Source organism: Neoarius graeffei, chromosome 23 (assembly GCF_027579695.1).
Source record: "Neoarius graeffei isolate fNeoGra1 chromosome 23, fNeoGra1.pri, whole genome shotgun sequence".
Lineage (NCBI taxonomy): Eukaryota > Metazoa > Chordata > Actinopteri > Siluriformes > Ariidae > Neoarius > Neoarius graeffei.
Window position 1 is genome coordinate 56,388,116 of NC_083591.1, and position 19,278 is coordinate 56,407,393.

The 19,278-nt window shown below is 42.1% G+C and overlaps 1 protein-coding gene across 2 annotated transcripts in view; it reads left to right on the plus strand.

Moving 5' to 3' along the window:
- sdr16c5a (short chain dehydrogenase/reductase family 16C, member 5a) overlaps window positions 1-7,768 on the plus strand; it is a 50,533-nt gene extending 42,765 nt beyond the window's left edge. For both annotated transcript variants that reach the window (XM_060906476.1, XM_060906477.1), the window contains exon 7: window positions 6,578-7,768. In XM_060906476.1, the coding sequence (XP_060762459.1) occupies window positions 6,578-6,674 (97 nt within the window). In that variant the 3' untranslated portion in view covers window positions 6,675-7,768. The remainder of the gene's footprint in view (window positions 1-6,577) is intronic.
- The last annotated feature ends 11,510 nt before the right edge of the window (window positions 7,769-19,278 follow it).

Here is a 19,278-nt window from a genome sequence, read left to right on the forward strand (position 1 = left end):
TCTAATGCTTTTAATGCCCAAGCCTAATATTCCCAATTTAGGAGGATTATATTGTAGTGAAGGAAGCATTACATGTAGTTTCAGCGAGACTAGTTGGTTGTAGGCTAATTCAAGTGCTTCCTTCCGTAAGCTAAGTTTGCCTGGCTACACAGATGCAAATGGACAATTTTAACGAGTATTAGATGAAGAATGTAAACATATAATGATGTTGTGCTTTTGCAACTTGTGTGTTTGTGACTTATTGCGGCAAAAGCAGCGTGTCCTTACCTTGAAGTGAGATCTGCTTCTGCCCGAGTGCCCATACGGCCGCCTTGAAACAGTTCACAGCGTTTAGCTACGCGTGTTGATTGGCTGTATCCCTTGTGCCGCTTCTGCCCGAGTGCCCGTACGGCCGCCTTGAAACAGTTCACAGCGTTTAGCTACACGTGTCGATTGGCTATATCTCTTGTGCCAAACAAATCAGATGTTGTGGTGGGCGGGACCGTGTTCTTGAACTCAGAGAGACGAGTGCAGGAAAGGACGTGCAGTGACAGTCGCGCTAGGAACGAAATGGCTGCAAAAAGGCATGTTATCGGCATATCGGTGGAAATTATGGCCAATACCGATAACCCTAAAAATGCAGAATATCGGCCCGATATATCAGCCAGGCCGATTATTGGTCGACCCCTAAACATGACGTCACATGTCAAAGACGTAAAACTTCCACGCTAATGAGCGACTGGGACAATTTGTAAACAAACAAACATGGCTGCCAGGTTTGCTTTGTAAAATGCAGATTATTTTGAGAGAATTTTGAAAGAGAAAGAGGCGTTGAACACCCAAAAGGAATGTGTATGTATTATTATTATTATAATAATAATAATAATAATAATGACGGGCGGCATGGTGGTGTAGTGGTTAGCGCTGTCGCCTCACAGCAAGAAGGTCCTGGGTTCGAGCCCCGGGGCCGGCGAGGGCCTTTCTGTGTGGAGTTTGCATGTTCTCCCCGTGTCCGCGTGGGTTTCCTCCGGGTGCTCCGGTTTCCCCCACAGTCCAAAGACATGCAGGTTAGGTTAACTGGTGACTCTAAATTGAGCGTAGGTGTGAATGTGAGTGTGAATGGTTGTCTGTGTCTATGTGTCAGCCCTGTGATGACCTGGCGACTTGTCCAGGGTGTACCCCGCCTTTCGCCCGTAGTCAGCTGGGATAGGCTCCAGCTTGCCTGCGACCCTGTAGAAGGATAAAGCGGCTAGAGATAATGAGATGAGATGAGATAATAATGACGTCTGGCTTTTGACTCGTTCAGTATCATGCTAGCTGAATGGAACAGATCTGATAGACCACGATAAAAGCCAGCCAATATTATTTAAACATGTCCCTCAGATCCGCGATGTATTTCGTATGAAAAATGCGCGTGTTTCAACACGAGAAGATAAACTTCATATCTTCAAGCCAACGTGTGGTTTTTCTTTTTATTATATCGACACATTCACAAACCAAGTCCCCAAATTTATCAAAACAACTCGCTCATTGATTTCCTCACGAGTCACATATAGATTTACATCCCGGTTTTGGTTCTCCATGTCCCGGATGGAGCTCATATGAAAAATACGAGTGGCGTATTTCTCAGTAAAACACTCGTGTCTGTGTGATATAAAAGGTTATTTGTTCTTATAGTGTGTCTTGTTCATAAAAAGGTTACAGGTGGGGAAAAAAAAAAAGTCCGAGATCCACGTCTTTTTGGTAGAATGTTGGGTTTTTTTCCGCCCACGTTGTTCTCTGAACCTCCTTGAGAAAGTCTGTGCAGCAGTGAAACTCAGATAAAGCAGCACCTGTCTGTCAGGAGAGAAACGGCCATTTAATCGCGAAGCGGAGACGACGCTGTTGTTGTTCGGGCAGCAGAGTGGTGATTATCATCACTGCCTTTGTTGGACGTGAGACTGAGGCTTTATCATGGTAATGACAGACAGGTGTCGGTGAAGTGGCCACTCGAGACCTTGACAGCTCTATTAAACTCATGGGTGTGGTGGAGGGACGCGACGGTGTGCCATTAGTGCAACATGTTTATTATCAGGAGTTCTGCGAGAGCAAAAAATCTTTTATCTGCCACATCACGTTCACCAATTAGATAATTCTCTGAACATAATATACTGAAGCTCCTTGTTTTTATATATTGGATTATTTGAACTAATAGTCACGTAAATATTTTTAGGTTATCTGTCTCCGATAGCTACCTGACTGACTCTGAGCGATGTAGAAAACTCATTCGCGTTCTGATTAAAGTCCAGCGTTATACTTTATACCGTCTTTTAATGTGACGATACAAAAAGCAAATCGTTCCACTTCCAATAGACAGGTTTAATATCATCTCAGACCTCGCCAGCGCGCACAGGTCACTATTACTATGACTTTTTGTCACTAACGTGACCGAGAACCGCCTACTTTTATAAGACGTCGATACGTTGTGCTCGAATGTTCTTCACTACAGTGATTTATATAATCCTGCTCAGAAAAATCTTATTCAAAAAGTTGCCTTTGGTGTCAAAAATCAGTGCACTGTTGTGGACACGAAGGCACAAAACCAGCCAGGATTCTGAAGCTCGTCGCCAGAAAAGCGTGCGATCAGAAAGGTGTAAACTCGGGTTTGTGCAGCTCATCATTTTTACCAGTGGATCACAAATAGGCGGTTTTATTAAACTTCATGTTGTATTTTGATGAACAATAGCGAAGAATGCATCAAAAATAAACCTCCATCTCCATTAACATCCATACATTAGCTACAAATAGATTTTCAGTGTAAAACAAAAAATATCCTCAATGAGGCTGGAGCTCATCCTGGGCACTGTTGTGTGCAAGTTTGAAATCTGATCAATCCTGTAGGAGTAGCAGCGATTTGATTTTTGTGAAATTGCATATGACCCTGTGTAGCTGCATCCATGGCAGGCGGCGCCACCTGGTGCACAATTTTTGTTGGAATGTGTCTTTAGAGTCTTCTGGTTGAGTTCCGGTGAAAACGTCCCAGCAGTTTATGAAGAGTAGCGTTTAATGTGACGAGCCATGCAAAAATTTCAGACGCCCATAAAATCGTAAATATTGACAGGTGGCGCCACCATCTTGACAACTTTTATACACACCAACCTGCGGAGCATTGTATCTGAGTTTGATCAAAATCTGATCACTCCTGTCAGAGGAGTAGCGATTTTTGTGAAATTGCATATGACCCCTGTGTAGCCGCATCCATGGCAAGCGGCGCCACCTGGTGCACAATTTTTGTTGGAATGTGTCTTTAGAGTCTTCTGGTTGAGTTTTGGTGAAAACATCCCAGCAGTTTATGAAGAGTAGTGTTTAATGTGATGAACCACACAAAAATTTCAGACGCCCATAAAATCATAAATATGACAGGTGGCGCCACCATCCTGACGACCTTTATACAGTCCAACCTGCGGAACATTCCATATGAGCTTGATCAAAATCTGATCAGTCGTATAGGAGGAGTAGCAATTTAAAAAATAATAATAATAATTAATTAATTTTTTTGTGAAATTGCATATGACCCCTGTGTAGCCTCATCCATGGCAGGTGACGCCACCTGGTGAAATAATTCTTGTTGGAATGTGTCTTTTAGAGTCTTCTGGGTGAGTTTCAGTGAAAACGTCCCAGCAGTTTATGAAGAGTAGCGTTTAATGTGACGAGTCACCCAAAAATTTAAAACGCCCATAAAATCATAAATGTGACAGGTGGTGCCACCGTCCTGACAACTTTTATACAACCCCGATTCCAAAAAAGTTGGGACAAAGTACAAATTGTAAATAAAAACGGAATGCAATGATGTGGAAGTTTCAAAATTCCATATTTTATTCAGAATAGAACATAGATGACATATCAAATGTTTAAACTGAGAAAATGTATCATTTAAAGAGAAAAATTAGGTGATTTTAAATTTCATGACAACACCACATCTCAAAAAAGTTGGGACAAGGCCATGTTTCCCACTGTGAGACATCCCCTTTTCTCTTTACAACAGTCTGTAAACGTCTGGGGACTGAGGAGACAAGTTGCTCAAGTTTAGGGAGAGGAATGTTAACCCATTCTTGTCTAATGTAGGATTCTAGTTGCTCAACTGTCTTAGGTCTTTTTTGTCGTATCTTCCATTTTATGATGCGCCAAATGTTTTCTATGGGTGAAAGATCTGGACTGCAGGCTGGCCAGTTCAGTACCCGGACCCTTCTTCTACGCAGCCATGATGCTGTAATTGATGCAGTATGTGGTTTGGCATTGTCATGTTGGAAAATGCAAGGTCTTCCCTGAAAGAGACGTCGTCTGGATGGGAGCATATGTTGCTCTAGAACCTGGATATACCTTTCAGCATTGATGGTGTCTTTCCAGATGTGTAAGCTGCCCATGCCACATGCACTAATGCAACCCCATACCATCAGAGATGCAGGCTTCTGAACTGAGCGCAGATAACAACTTGGGTCGTCCTTTTCCTCTTTAGTCCGAATGACACGGCGTCCCTGATTTCCATAAAGAACTTCAAATTTTGATTCGTCTGACCACAGAACAGTTTTCCACTTTGCCACAGTCCATTTTAAATGAGCCTTGGCCCAGAGAAGACGTCTGCGCTTCTGGATCATGTTTAGATACGGCTTCTTCTTTGAACTATAGAGTTTTAGCTGGCAACGGCGGATGGCACGGTGAATTGTGTTCACAGATAATGTTCTCTGGAAATATTCCTGAGCCCATTTTGTGATTTCCAATACAGAAGCATGCCTGTATGTGATGCAGTGCCGTCTAAGGGCCCGAAGATCACGGGCACCCAGTATGGTTTTCCGGCCTTGACCCTCATGCACAGAGATTCTTCCAGATTCTCTGAATCTTTTGATGATATTATGCACTGTAGATGATATGTTCAAACTCTTTGCAATTTTACACTGTCGAACTCCTTTCTGATATTGCTCCACTATTTGTCGGTGCAGAATTAGGGGGATTGGTGATCCTCTTCCCATCTTTACTTCTGAGAGCCGCTGCCACTCCAAGATGCTCTTTTTATACCCAGTCATGTTAATGACCTATTGCCAATTGACCTAATGAGTTGCAATTTGGTCCTCCAGCTGTTCCTTTTTTGTACCTTTAACTTTTCCAGCCTCTTATTGCCCCTGTCCCAACTTTTTTGAGATGTGTTGCTGTCATGAAATTTCAAATGAGCCAATATTTGGCATGAAATTTCAAAATGTCTCACTTTCGACATTTGATATGTTGTCTATGTTCTATTGTGAATACAATATCAGTTTTTGAGATTTGTAAATTATTGCATTCCGTTTTTATTTACAATTTGTACTTTGTCCCAACATTTTTGGAATCGGGGTTGTACACGCCAACCTGCGGAGCATTGTGTGCGAGCTTGATTGAAATCTGATCGGGGTGGGTTTCCCAAAAGCATTGTAGCACAAAGATTATCGTTAAATGGTAGAGCAAGCATCACAATGAACACTCTCCTAGTTAAGATGCTCTTAGCATTCAGAGGCTTTTGGGAAACTCACCCCAGTCCTGCAGGAGGAGTAGCGATTTTTGTAAATTGTGGACGGATGATGGATGATGCTTGATCGTATAAGCTCATCCGGCCTGGCCTACAGCCGTATGAGCTAAAAATATATAAATCAATGCAATAAATGTGCAAAATAATAAGTCTTTGTGTTTGTTACACTATTTAATGGAACGTGCCAATTTTTAAAATGTATTAGCTGGTTCCTTGGGTATAATCGTTGGTTCTGGAACGGAGCGTGCAGCATGGAAGCTCGTATCCATTAACACAGCCGTCTTTATAGCTCAGTGATGCCCCTTTTCCACCAAAGCAGTTCCAGGGCTGGTTCGGGGCCAGTGCTTAGTTTGGAACCGGGTTTTCTGTTTCCACTGACAAAGAACTGACTCTGGGGCCAGAAAAACCGGTTCCAGGCTAGCACCAACTCTCTGCTGGGCCAGAGGAAAGAACCGCTTATGTCAGCGGGGGGGACGGAGTTGTTAAGACCAACAACAATAACAAGACCGCAAAAGATCGCCATTTTTAAGCGACGAGAAGCAGCAGCTGTACAAACGCGAAGTCATTTATTATTATTATTGTTGTTGTTGCTGCTGCTTCTTCCGCGTTTTTGCTTCGATATTCGCGCCAAGGTTTATGCAAACGTAGCGACGTAATGACGTGGCTTCCCTTAGCACCGTGAGCTATGGAAAAGTAAACTGGTTCTCAGCTGGCTCGCAAGTTGAACGAGTTGTGAACCAGCACCAGCACTGGCCCCGAACCAGCCCTGGAACTGATTTGGTGGAAAAGGGGTATGAGTGGATCTCCTTGAATGGAGGACGGGGTGTCTCCTCCCCCCCGAATAAACTTGAAAACTTGCAAAAATGCAGCCAGTTGTCTCTCCTGTTCTCTTTGATATTTACATTGAATTCTGATGCTGTTCTCAGTCACATCACAGGATATGTCATGTCATCTCATGAGGCACGTTGTATTTGTTTTTTGTTTGTTTGGTTTGGTTTTTCCCCTTCCCTTCTCTCTCTCTCTCTCTCTCTCTCTCTCTCTCTCTCTCTCTCCTCCTCACAGTTTCCTGCCATTTAAAGAATCCACGATCCTGGGCATGTACTTTGGAGCCTTCAACTTCATGGACACTTTCAAAGGAAGACTAAAGAAAGTGAATTAATCAGAGTTGAATTTGTGTGATTTCGACAGCGTTATATTTCTTATTTTAAGAAGACGGCATTCGAAGAACGAATGAATGAATACATGACGACTTTCAGGTTTTATCATGTGACCAACGGGACAGATGTTGAGTGTGATCCAGGGGTGCCTTATTTACTTTTTATTCATGTTTACGTATTACACCGTCACAGTGACGATACCATTCACTTGAAGCACGCTTTTTAATTTGTTAGGCGTTCCTGAGCGTTAACGTGTAGCATCAAATCCATTTCAGCATTAATACGCTGCTGTACTGTGTTCCAGCAGGGTTGTGAAGTTCGTTCGTTTGTTTAAGGTTAGGAATACTGCACTGACTTTGTTTGGGACGGACACACCCACAATATCTGATTAAATATCTCATTAACTAAGCATCTCTTTAGCGGCCTGTGAAAGGAAACGCTTGCTGTGACCAGGTTGCTGTATTGTGTGTAGGGGAGAGTGGGGTCAGTTGTAACCTTTCTTTCTATTCTTCCACTCAGCAAGCAGCTTTCAGATTTTGAGGTACGAAGGAAAATGTTCTGAATTGTGTTAATTCCGTATGCAGATGAAACCATAATGGAACAGTTTTGTTTGTTGACAACACTAAGCTGGTTAATTAGAATATCGTAAGCTATTTCAAGATGGCTGTGTGCGCGCGTGCATGTGCACACATTTAAAAAATAAAGTTGTACAAAAGAGAGCTGTGTCTCATACAAGCATTGTAGATCTACCCAAGACTACTTTATCGCACTATAATTTGATATATATGATATTACAGGGCTGTGTGAAGAGATGAAGTTCATCTTCGAGTGGTGAACACATTCACCAGTGATGCATTTTTCAACAGAAGAAGATAAACTTCATATCTTTGCTCCACCATGTAATGTTCTTTATATTATATGGACACATCCGCAAAAAAAAAAAAAATTACACAAGTTAATCAAAAGAATTTTAATTTTGAACCGGTTTGCCGTTTTGACAGTGCGCGTCTAGTCAGCGGGAAAACACTGGGAGTGACATCATCGGAGTGAAATAGTTTGTGAACCCTTTAGAATTTTCTATATTTCTGCATAAATATGACCTAAAACATAATCAGATTTTCACACAAGTCCTGAAAGTAGATAAAGAGAACCCAGTTAAACAAATGAGACAAAAATATTATACTTGGTCATTTATTTATCGTGGAAAATGATCCAATGTTACATATCTGTGAGTGGCAAAAGTATGTGAACCTTAACTTTCAGTATCTGGTGTGATCCCCTTGTGCAGCAATAACTGCAGCTAAACGTTTGCGGTAACTGTTGATCAGTCCTGCACACCGGCTTGGAGGAATTTTAGCCCGTTCCTCCGTACAGAACAGCTTCAACTCTGGGATGTTGGTGGGTTTCCTCACATGAACTGCTCGCTTCAGGTCCTTCCACAACATTTCCATTGGATTAAGGTCAGGACTTTGACTTGGCCATTCCAAAACATTAACTTTATTCTTCTTTAACCATTCTTTGGTAGAACGACTTGTGTGCTTAGGATCGTTGTCTTGCTGCATGACCCACCTTCTCTTGAGATTCAGTTCATGGACAGATGTCCTGACATTTTCCTTTAGAATTCGCTGGTATAATTCAGAATTCATTGTTCCATCAATGATGGCAAGCCGTCCTGGCCCAGATGCAGCAAAACAGGCCCAAACCATGATACTACCACCACCATGTTTCACAGATGGGATAAGGTTCTTATGCTGGAATGCAGTGTTTTCCTTTCTCCAAACATAACGCTTCTCATTTAAACCAAAAAGTTCTATTTTGGGCTCATCTGTCCACAAAACATTTTTCTAATAGCCTTCTGGCTTGTCCATGTGATCTTTAGCAAACTGCAGATGAGCAGCAATGTTCTTTTTGGAGAGCAGTGGCTTTCTCTTTGCAATCCTGCCATGCACCCCATTGTTGTTCAGTGTTCTCCTGATGGTGGACTCATGAACATTAACATTAGCCAATGTGAGAGAGGCCTTCAGTTGCTTAGAAGTTACCCTGGGGTCCTTTGTGACCTTGCCGACTATTACACGCCTTGCTCTTGGAGTGATCTTTGTTGGTCGACCACTCCTGGGGAGGGGAACAATGGTCTTGAATTTCCTCCATTTGTACACAATCTGTCTGACTGTGGATTGGTGGAGTCCAAACTCTTTAGAGATGGTTTTGTAACCTTTTCCACCCTGATGAGCATCAACAACGCTTTTTCTGAGGTCCTCAGAAATCTCCTTTGTTCGTGTCATGATACACTTCCATAAACATGTGTTGTGAAGATCAGACTTTGATAGATCCCTGTTCTTTAAATAAAACAGGGTGCCCACTCACACCTGATTGTCATCCAGTTGACTGAAAGCATCTGACTCTAATTTCACCTTCAAATTAACTGCTAATCCTAGAGGTTCACATACTTTTGCCACTCACAGATGTGTAATATTGGATCATTTTCGTCAAAAAATAAATGACCAAGTATAATATTTTTGTCTCATTTGTTTAACTGGGTTCTCTTTATCTACTTTTAGGACTTGTGTGAAAATCTGATGATGTTTTTGGTCATATTTATGCAGAAATATAGAAAATTCTAAAGGGTTCACAAACTTTCAAGCACCACTGTACGAGACACTTTTTTCGATGGAATAAAAACGTGTTCTATTCCCTTCTAGCAGGTTTCATTCATTTAGTTTAATAGCATGCAGTATTGTTAGCATATCGTTTACCCTATGTGTATTACGTCACTCTACCCAATGGAGAATGAGCGTTGAATATGGTTTACAGTATTGCATGGTTGTCAAGGCAACATGACGTCACGTCGGAGACGTAAAACTTCCATGCTAGCGAGCGACTGGGACAATTTGTAAATATACAAACATGGCTGCCAGGTTTGCTTTGTTAAATCCGGAAGATTTTGAATGAAAAAGACTCAAACACCTGAAAGGAATGTGTCTGAATAATTAATAATAATAGTATTGTCTGACTTTTTTTTGTGGTCTATCAGATATATTCCATTCAGCTACTCGTCTTCAACTTGTTCAGTATCATGCTAGCTGAATGGAATATATCTGATATGCCACGAAAAAAAGCCAGGCAGTGTTATTTAAATATGTCCCTCGGATCCGTGATGTATTTCATATGAAAAATGCGAGTTTTTCAACACGACGATAAACTTAATATCTTCAAGCCAGCATGTGATTTTTCTTTTTATTATATTGACACATTCACAAACAAAAAGTCCCCAAATTTATCAAAACAACTCACTCATCGATTTCCTCACGACTGACATAAATCTCTTGGGTCTCCGTGTCCCGGATGGAGCTCGTATGAAAAATACGAGTGGTGTATTTCCCAGTAAAACACTCATATCTGTGTAATATTAAATATCATCTCACACAGGCTTAATGAATTGACATTCGGTGTAACACTGAAACATTTTTTTTATTTTAATGTTCTACATCCTTTATTCTAATATGAAAATAATTTTTCTTATGAATAAAGACGTTCATGTTTAAAAAAAAAAATGGAGCTTTAGACTATTTTACTTACAGTATTTACACATTCTGTGACAACTTACCCCACTGTCCCCATCACCAATGAGAGAGGTGAGAGGACGGGTAGACTGGTTCGAGCTGACAGGAAGGCCACGGGAACTGAAAGAACTGCTCTGTCCAGCCGTGGTGAGCAGAAATGCATCTCAGAACGCACAACCAAGTGAACCAGTGTTGCCTGATCTTCAGCAAGCCACACCCTCTGCCCCACAGCCTCAGTCCTGTTGTTGGCTGACAGGAATAGAACATGATATGGTTTTCTCAAGGATCTGTATGTTGTGTTGTGTGTTCCGACATGCTTTTCTGTTTACCGTGGCTGCAAAGAGTGGTTATATTTGAGTAACCGTAGCCTTCATGTGAGCTCGAACCGGTCTGGATGTTCTCCTCTGACCTTTATCATCACCAAGGCCTTACTGCTCCCTCTAGAACTGCCTCTCACTGGGTGTGTTCTGGAGTCTGGGTAGAGACTCTTCTCAGTCATGTTTGCAGTATCTGAAATACTCAAACTGATCCCATCTTCATTCTGATGTTTGATATGAGTGTTAACCAAAATTCTTGAGCTGAATCTGTATTTTTTTTTTTTTTATTATTTTTAAATATGTTGCACTGCTGACACCATGGAACCATGAAATGAGAAATTTGAGTTTTTACTACTTGTTCTTGATGCTCAGGTTGATGCCTCAACATAAACATGGAATCACACTGCCCTCTAGTGGACTCTAGACTCAAACACACTTGCACTCATCTTTTCATCCTTCCACACTCATGTCCACCTTTCTTTTTTTTTTTTTTCCTTTCCTATAAACGTTATTTCGATGCCACTAGAATATCAGGTTGTACACTGACCTTTTTTTGAGGGTGAACACTTCGTAACTTGATCTTTTTTTAAAGGTCCCATGGCATGAAATTTTCACTTTCTGAGGTTTTTTAACATTAAAATGAGTTCCTCTGACCTTCTTAAGTCACCCCAGTGGCTAGAAATTTCATAATGTGTAAACCAAACTATGCCCAACATTTGAGAATAGCGCGTCAAAACGGCGCGTTGATAAGCTCTTCCCTTTACTACGTCAGCAAGGGAGATGATCCCCACGCCCCCCCCCTCTGGATTCCCACCCACTGTATGGATTGCCCCGCCCAGTTGTAGTGAGGAGACCATAGAGGACACAACAACATGGCATCACCTAAGCGAGCGAAACATGGAAATTGCGCTGTACATGGATGTGACAACACAGAAAAGAGTCTGTTTTTACTGCCGACGGGAGAGCCCCTGAAGATGCAGTGGCTTAATTTTATTTACTCCAATAATACGCCGTCGAGTCTACCTAAGCCGGTGTATGTTTGTCGGAAGCATTTTCTTGAGGAATGTTTCCACAACTTGGGACAGTACAGGGCAGGTTTTGCACATCAACTGTCACTGAAGCCTGGGTCCGTACCAAGCATCCCTGCCGCATCAGCAACAAACACCGAACAAGTAAGTGTATAACTGGTCGTTTTGCCGTGTTTTAAAATCGGTGCGTTAGCCTAGCAATGGCTACGTTAGCTGTGCAGCTAACCGCTTCCTGCAGTTAGCCAGGCAATCTGCGCTACAAAACTAAAGAGCATGCAGCATGCTCTGTTAAACTGAGTTTAGTCTGGAAATTGACTGTAACTTATGAGCTTATGTTTGACTATTGCTCCGCAATGCATGTCTTCTGTTGGATAAGCGATATGTTGCTGTAGTTGCTGCTTCTATCCTCTTTGGTTATGGAGTGCGTGTTCAAGCCTAGGGTATTATACGTTCGTAAACTACCACTCCGAACACTCTCACTCTCTGTTCTCTGTGTCACGTTGAGTTTACGAAAGGAGTCCGAGGGAGAACGGGGTTTTGTCTTAGCAGCGTGGCTACAGGCGCTGATAGCAGCGAGTATGTGTGCGCGCAGCTTGATCAAGCCCCTCCCCGTCCCCCCATGGCCCGCCCCCACCCTCTACCCTTCCCCGCCTCCTGCTTCTCATTAGCAAAACGACGCACTGGGAAAAGCGCTGAAATGGGGCTTTCTCCCAGGAGGCTATATTTACGTGCCGAGGGTTCATTTCGAGAAAGGCTGCGGATATAACATCCGGAAGCCTCCACGAGCCCGTTTAAAGCATCAACAAACCACCATGCCATGGGACCTTTAAATTGCAGAATCTTCAGACATTTCTGTAGAACTGACAGGAATTTCTTAAACATTGTGTAATTAAATACGTGAAGGTTATTTAAAGCAGCCTGGCTTGGGTCCTTTTGATACAGCTTCTTTTTTTTTTTTTTCCACACTAATTGCACGACAGTGACATTTTGAAGAAGCCTTTATTGTGTCACATGTACACTCGGGCACGGTGAAATTCCTCCTCTGCATTTCACCCATCTGAAGCAGTGAACACACACACATACCCAGAGCAGTGGGCAGCTATGCTACAGCACCCAGGGAGCAGTTGGGGGTTCGGTGCCTTGAGGGATAAGTGCTGTTCAAAAACTCAACTCCCCTCACGTTTTTCCTGCCGATCCTGGGAATTGAACCAGCAACCCTTTGGGCCCAAGGCTGCTTCCCTAACCTTCAGGCCCCATGTTTACAACAGGCATATGGATTTGTAATAATATACATCAGAGATGAACTCAACCCTCCTCGTTATAGCGCTGCCTCTGCGCATACAGTTCATGCTAGCTTAAATTCTGTAATTAATTTCTTACAGCAATAATGGTGTCTTTTAAATATTCAATATTTTCTAAAATTCAGATTGAAAAGCTTCACTACAGTGTCGGCACTAAATGGTAAGGAGTATTTAAGAATGTTTGTGCAGTAGGATAACGTGTAATCTTTAAAAAAAAAAAGATCAATATCAACGTCAATCTTTAAAATTATATAAACACAGCACACTACACTACTCAGCCTAAGCAATGTTCGATGTTTCCCAGTTTACCTCGTTCAGCTTAATCATCCAGTGTTGTAAATAATTATTTACAGTAATGTGTGCTCATGTTTTGCCATATAATGCTGTCAGATCATCATTAACTACTGAAGAATGAAACCGTAAACTTTTAGTCATTAGTCCTGAGTTTCACTTTGTATACATTTAACAGTTATTCCACAAAATCGAGTCATGAGCTGATAGCCGACGAGGTGCGTAGCACCGAGATTGAGTGGAATAACTGCTTTATTCTCTCCACATTCACTGGATTTTGAGAAACGGAGCATTTTTATTTTTTGCAAATTCGATAACTAAAAACTTTATCCAAAACGTCCAACAAAATCATTTCCGCTTAGAATGTAAACTAACCGGCGAAACGACAGGAGCAATTTGTGAAAAATGCAATGATAATTCTTGAAATTTAAAAAAAAAGATGCGTTCTTACCATCAAATACTTTTATTCCATATTTTGTTGCTTTTTATTTTGTATTTTTTGGAGGTTTTTTCGAGTCGAGTTTTTATTTTGTCCTCGGTTGGTTCAGGAACACGCTCCGCCATTTTGTTTTTCTCTCCTCATGGTATATGAGCTGATATCCTAGTAGTAGAGTAGCCAATCAGAGTGCACGATTGCTCATATCCAGTGAATGTGGATAGAATAATAATTACTGTTCTTATAGGTACTTGCATGTTTGATCCAATAAAAGCCAATCAGATCAAATCTGGGTGTGTCTTTAAATCCCAGTTGAGCCAGCAAGGAAGGAAAAAACTCCCTTAAATGATTTAAAGAAGAAACAATTAGAATCTGTCGACTTTGGGGGGGGGTAGATGGCGCCACAAGGTGCACTAATATCACATACACCTAATATCCTACACCATCACTTCCTCATTCTCTAAAGTACATACTCAATATGCAGAAACTGTATCATAGGATTTTTTTTTTTTAATAATTGATGGACTTTAACACTCTGATGCAGAAAATTTCATCTTGTTTCTTACATCGTTATCTCCTCATTCTAAAAACATTTAAACAAATCTGACAATTCAGTACGAAATCAAATGTAATATCTTACCAGACCAGAATATTCATTATTAACAAGACCCTTTACTGTAGTATGTTTTAATAACTGCTTGGGAAACTTGGCATTTAAGAATTGAAGGTGTCATTTATCAGAAGTCTGATTCGGGTGTTTCTGTGAAGTTTTATTAACTCGTCGTCATCATCGTCGGTTGTCCATGATGACTGCTTCATTAGGATGTGCAGAAACGCAGATGGGCCGTGAGGCCTGCACCAGAGCGACGGAATCGCCCGCAGTGGCAGCATGAACGGCCCGGCCGAGTCACCATGGAATATCTGGCCTCGTGAGCGCTTGCATACTATTCTCCTCTCTAACAAGGCACCTTGGACAGTGAGGTGAAACAAACAATGTCGTGCCCTCATGTTGTTTCTCTGGACCTCCAGACCTGATGCCAAGTGGTGCACAAAAGTCCCACAGACCTGACGGGTATGGAAGTTGCCCTGCAGTGACGACTGACTTGCTGAGTGATGCCATCCGTTGGCCATTTGAGTGGCTCTTCCGCATGCCATCTGGTGGTGTGCCATTGACCCTGTTGGGTTCATCTGCCACATTGCACCGAAAAGCGCCCTGCTGCAGCGCCTTATTGGTGATGTACTATTTAACCCATAGCTGGAACCAAAGCAGGTGCTACCACTCTGGGTCAGAGTGGACTTGGGAGCAATGGTGATTAAGGGGTAACTCTACTTTCCCCAGTACTCGAGTCGTCTCGGACCTGAGACTCTCCACTGGTTGCAGTTTAAAGTCACACCCAGGACTAATATTAATTTTGTTAACTAGTCATTCATTTACAATGATGCTGATGATCACCTTAGAAATGTATTTGATGATCTGCATGTGGTCGATTATTATGAGTGGTGCACACGTCATATTTAATTACATGTGCTTAAAATGTCATTTTGATAACTGTATATAGAATTTTTTGTATTTTATAACAGATCATACACAAGAGAACTCTGTCGATCTGATTTTTGATGGTTTTTGCGACCGTACAATATCCGTATGTACGAACGACGTCTGACTGTACCACCACAGGGAGCCCGATCGTAAGTGCAAGGCAACGTATTTCATTAACACTTAATCACCGGACAACGTAATTTGTATCTTTATTATTTCCATAAGATAGATGGGTTTTTATCCAGCATTTATTTTTAAAAAAAATTTGCTTCATAAAATATAACGTGGGATTATTTATTTATTGACACATTTTACAGAAAATATTAATGACCGTTTCGTATAGAACGAGTTAAAACAGTTTTATTAGTTCACTCGCTTGTTGGACAGTTGACCGTTTGTGTTGTGTAAGGGCAACAGATGGATGTAAGTGCAGGAAGAGTTTTTTTGGAAACATGCTAGCAAACAGATCCAAAACGGAGTCAAAAAACAGGCACGATATCGGAGGGAATACAGTACTCGCAGTCCAAAAACACAAATCGGGTCAAAACCAGAAAAGCGACACAAAATACAAGGCTTGGTAATGTTAGATGCAGTGTACAGTGTGTATACAGAATGCAAAGGCTGCGTGTTACTCAGAGTCCTTATATAAATGTCTGTGCTGTGATTGAGCTCTGATCAGGAACAGGTGCATGGTCATTAGTCCGAATGGCAGTGTGTGTGCACACCAACACACATGGATGTGACAGATGTAACCAGACATCGAGTTTGATGTTGGACGGTAACTCTACAGTAATGATGTAAAGTGAAAGTGCTGGTTCACTACTGTCCCCCAGGCACCCAGCAGAGTCAAACAAAGGAATAAATATGTATTGTAACTGTGATGTCTCTTAGTATTGGTCTCACTGTTACAAAACAATAGTGATTTATCGAGGTTCAAAACATGACATGACACAATTCCATGGTTCATTCATGGTGCTGTAATATTATTCTATTCAGGGTGATTTTGGGCCCTCGCAAATATTTTGCTCATAAACTCATCAGGAGCTCTGCTTTTAGGATAATCTGTAGATGCTAGGAAATAGATGATCATGGGCCAATCTGAGGAATTTATTCAGACATGACCATTGAAAGAAATGTTTTTTTTTTTCTTTGTTCTTCACTCAACTTTAGCAGCTGGACCATCAATTACTTGACAGAACGCTGATGGAGAGCACTGAGGAAGCTGTTGACTTCACATTTTGAATTTCTGCTTATCCCTTATGGTCTCAATTTCTTCAGGCAGGCTATTCCACAGCTGTACTGTTGACGGGAGGAAGGACCTTTGGTGGGAAGTTGTAGATGAGGCAGCATCCTTGGGATCCAGTGTTGATGAGTGCTGTGCCATTGGCATTGACGGGTCACTCAATTGACCACCTTGTGTCTTGGGAGAAGGCTCCTTAGTAGAGTAGGAGCATCTCCATAGTACATCCTGTGGAGAAGGGTTAGGGCGCCAACATTCATTCTTTGTTCCAGAGGCTGTAATTGCTTATCATCTAGAACATCTTGAGGGAGATTGATTGATTATTTTCATGGCCCTTCTTTGAATTGCATCAAGCCAGCCTAGAGAGATTGGAGATGAGCCCATCCAGACTGTGGATGCATACTCCATTCGAGACCTCACCATACTCTTTTGTATATCATGGTCCTCTAGTCTGGGCTGAGGTCCTGAGACACCCCTTCTTAGTAGACCTAGCCGTTTGGCCGCATCAGTAGCCATTTTCTTGACTATGTGAGTCCAGGTTAGTTCCTTGCGTATGGTGATTCCCAGCAGTTCTACTTCATCCACTTCTGTTTGGATGGTATCCATGAACTCTAGCTCTGAGTGGTTACCTTCTACATCCTTTCATCTATTGACTGTGATGCTTTTACATTTTGCAGCACCGAAGAGGACATTCCATTTGTTCACCCATTTCTGGATTTCAGCCAAGTCCTTATTCAGGCTTATTGCTGCAGCTTTTCTCTTCTGTTTATTCTCAGTGATGCTCATCACTGAGTCATCTGCATATAGGATGGCTGTATTGTTCAGCTTCTCAGTAAGATCATCAATGTAGATGATGAACAGTAGTGGGCCAAGGATTGACCCCTGAGGCACACCAGTATTTATTGCTTTAGCTTGTGAAGCAATGCCATTGATTGTGACCTTCAGTTGTCTGTCTGTGAGGTAATCTTCTATCCAATTGAGAAGAGCCCCCTTTAGACCCAGGGCTTCAAGTTTGGCTTTCAGGCCTCTGTGCCAAACCCTATCAAAAGCCCAGCTGATGTCAAGGCAGATCAGTCTTGCCTCTTGACCTTTGTCTACAGCATTGTGCAGACTTTGGCTGACACATGTTAATGCATCAGCTGTGGAGTGTCCAGCTCTGAAGCCGAACTGCTTGTCTGACATCAGTTTGTGTTTGCAGATATACTTCCACAGTGCCCTATTGATCAGAACTTCCATCACTTTGCTGATTATGCTAAGCAGTGATACTGGCCCATAATTGTTTGGGTCATGCTTGTCTTTCTTTTTGTAGCATGGGATCACAAGGGCAATTTTCCATTGCTTAGGCATATACTGCTTGTCAAGTAGCAGTTGGAACAGCTTTGCGAGAGGCTTTGCTAATTCTGGAGCACATATTTTCAGTAATCTTGCAGGGATACAGTCTGGTCCAGTTGCTTTCTCAATGTCAAGTTTGGCTAGCACTTTCCTGACATGCTTGGGTCAGAACACAATCTTCTTGAGGCTAGCTTTCTTGTGCTTTTTCTTGACCTTAGGGATTTGCTTCTCATTTTCCTTTTGTGGTATAGTGGACTTCTTTGCGAAGATACTGGCGAAGCATTCGGCCTTCTCTTCAGATCTGATGACTGTCTGATTGCCACTGCTTAGTAGGGGAATGTCACAATTTCCTCCTTGGCCCATTAGCCTTTTAGCAGTCCATCACCAGCTCTTGCTTCCCTTTCTTAGGCCTGTAGTCATTTTCTCTTTGACTCTGTTCTTGTGTTCACTCTGAGCTTTGCGTGACGCATAGGTTTGGTTGTACCTGAACCTATTTTCAGGGGTTTTGTTTGCTTTGTATTGGTGCCAGGCTTTTTGCTTCTTAGCTTGGGCCTTTTCACATACTTCATTATACCATTCAGGCTTCCCAAGGAAGCTCTTGAGGGTTTTCCTGGGTATATGGTTCTCCATAGCTTTATGTATGACCCTAGTTAGATTTGTGCATGATGCTTCAGAGTATGCTGGATTTAGTAGTGCATTCCAATTTGTTGCACCTAGCTCTTCACAGAGACCATCCCAATTGGCTTTTGAATACAGCCATACTTGTCGAGGGGCAGTTGCTTTGAACACGGGTGTGCTTTGTCACACATGATGAGGTCCAGTATATTTCCATGCCTATGAGTGGGACCAGTCACTAATTGTGTTGGTCCATGGCTTGTTGAGAGGGTGAGTGAATGCTCACCTGCAGCATTTGTAGGCAGGTTACTATTTAGCCATTCTCTGTGATGAACATTGTAGTCTCCTGCTAGGAGTGTACTGGTTGCTCCTGTCTTAGAGCAGATATCATCAAGGTTATCCATGTACTAGTCTATGGCCCGTGTTGTTGTTAGATGGCCTGTACAGTAGTGAGAGTAGTAGAGTTCCTGACTCTAATTTGATGGTGAATATCATCATATTCAGGAGGCTCCAAGTCCTGTCTTGTGTGTAGAGCAATGCCATTCTTGTAGTAGATTAGGCATCCTCCCCAGGCACTCTCATCAGCTCGGTCTCTGTGTTCTGTTGAGTATCCCTGAATACTGATATCAGGGTTGTTGTCCTCTATTGAGGATTTCAGTTTTGATTCTGTTGCCATTATTATATCTGGGTTAGTCTCAGCCTGAGACAAGTGATTGATCAGGTGATCTCTGATTGTTCTGATGCCTCTGTTTGTGTACCATATAGTCATTGTCCAATCTCCATGTCCATTAGACGTTCCTTGGTCAGTATCCATGTTATCCATCCAGGTATTATTTCTGTATGATTTCTTCGTAGCGATAGGTGGGGTAGGGGTGCTAGCCCTTTGTGAAGTCTTGCGACACACACACCCTGAGGGAAACCCTCTCATTAGGACAGCATCCGGACC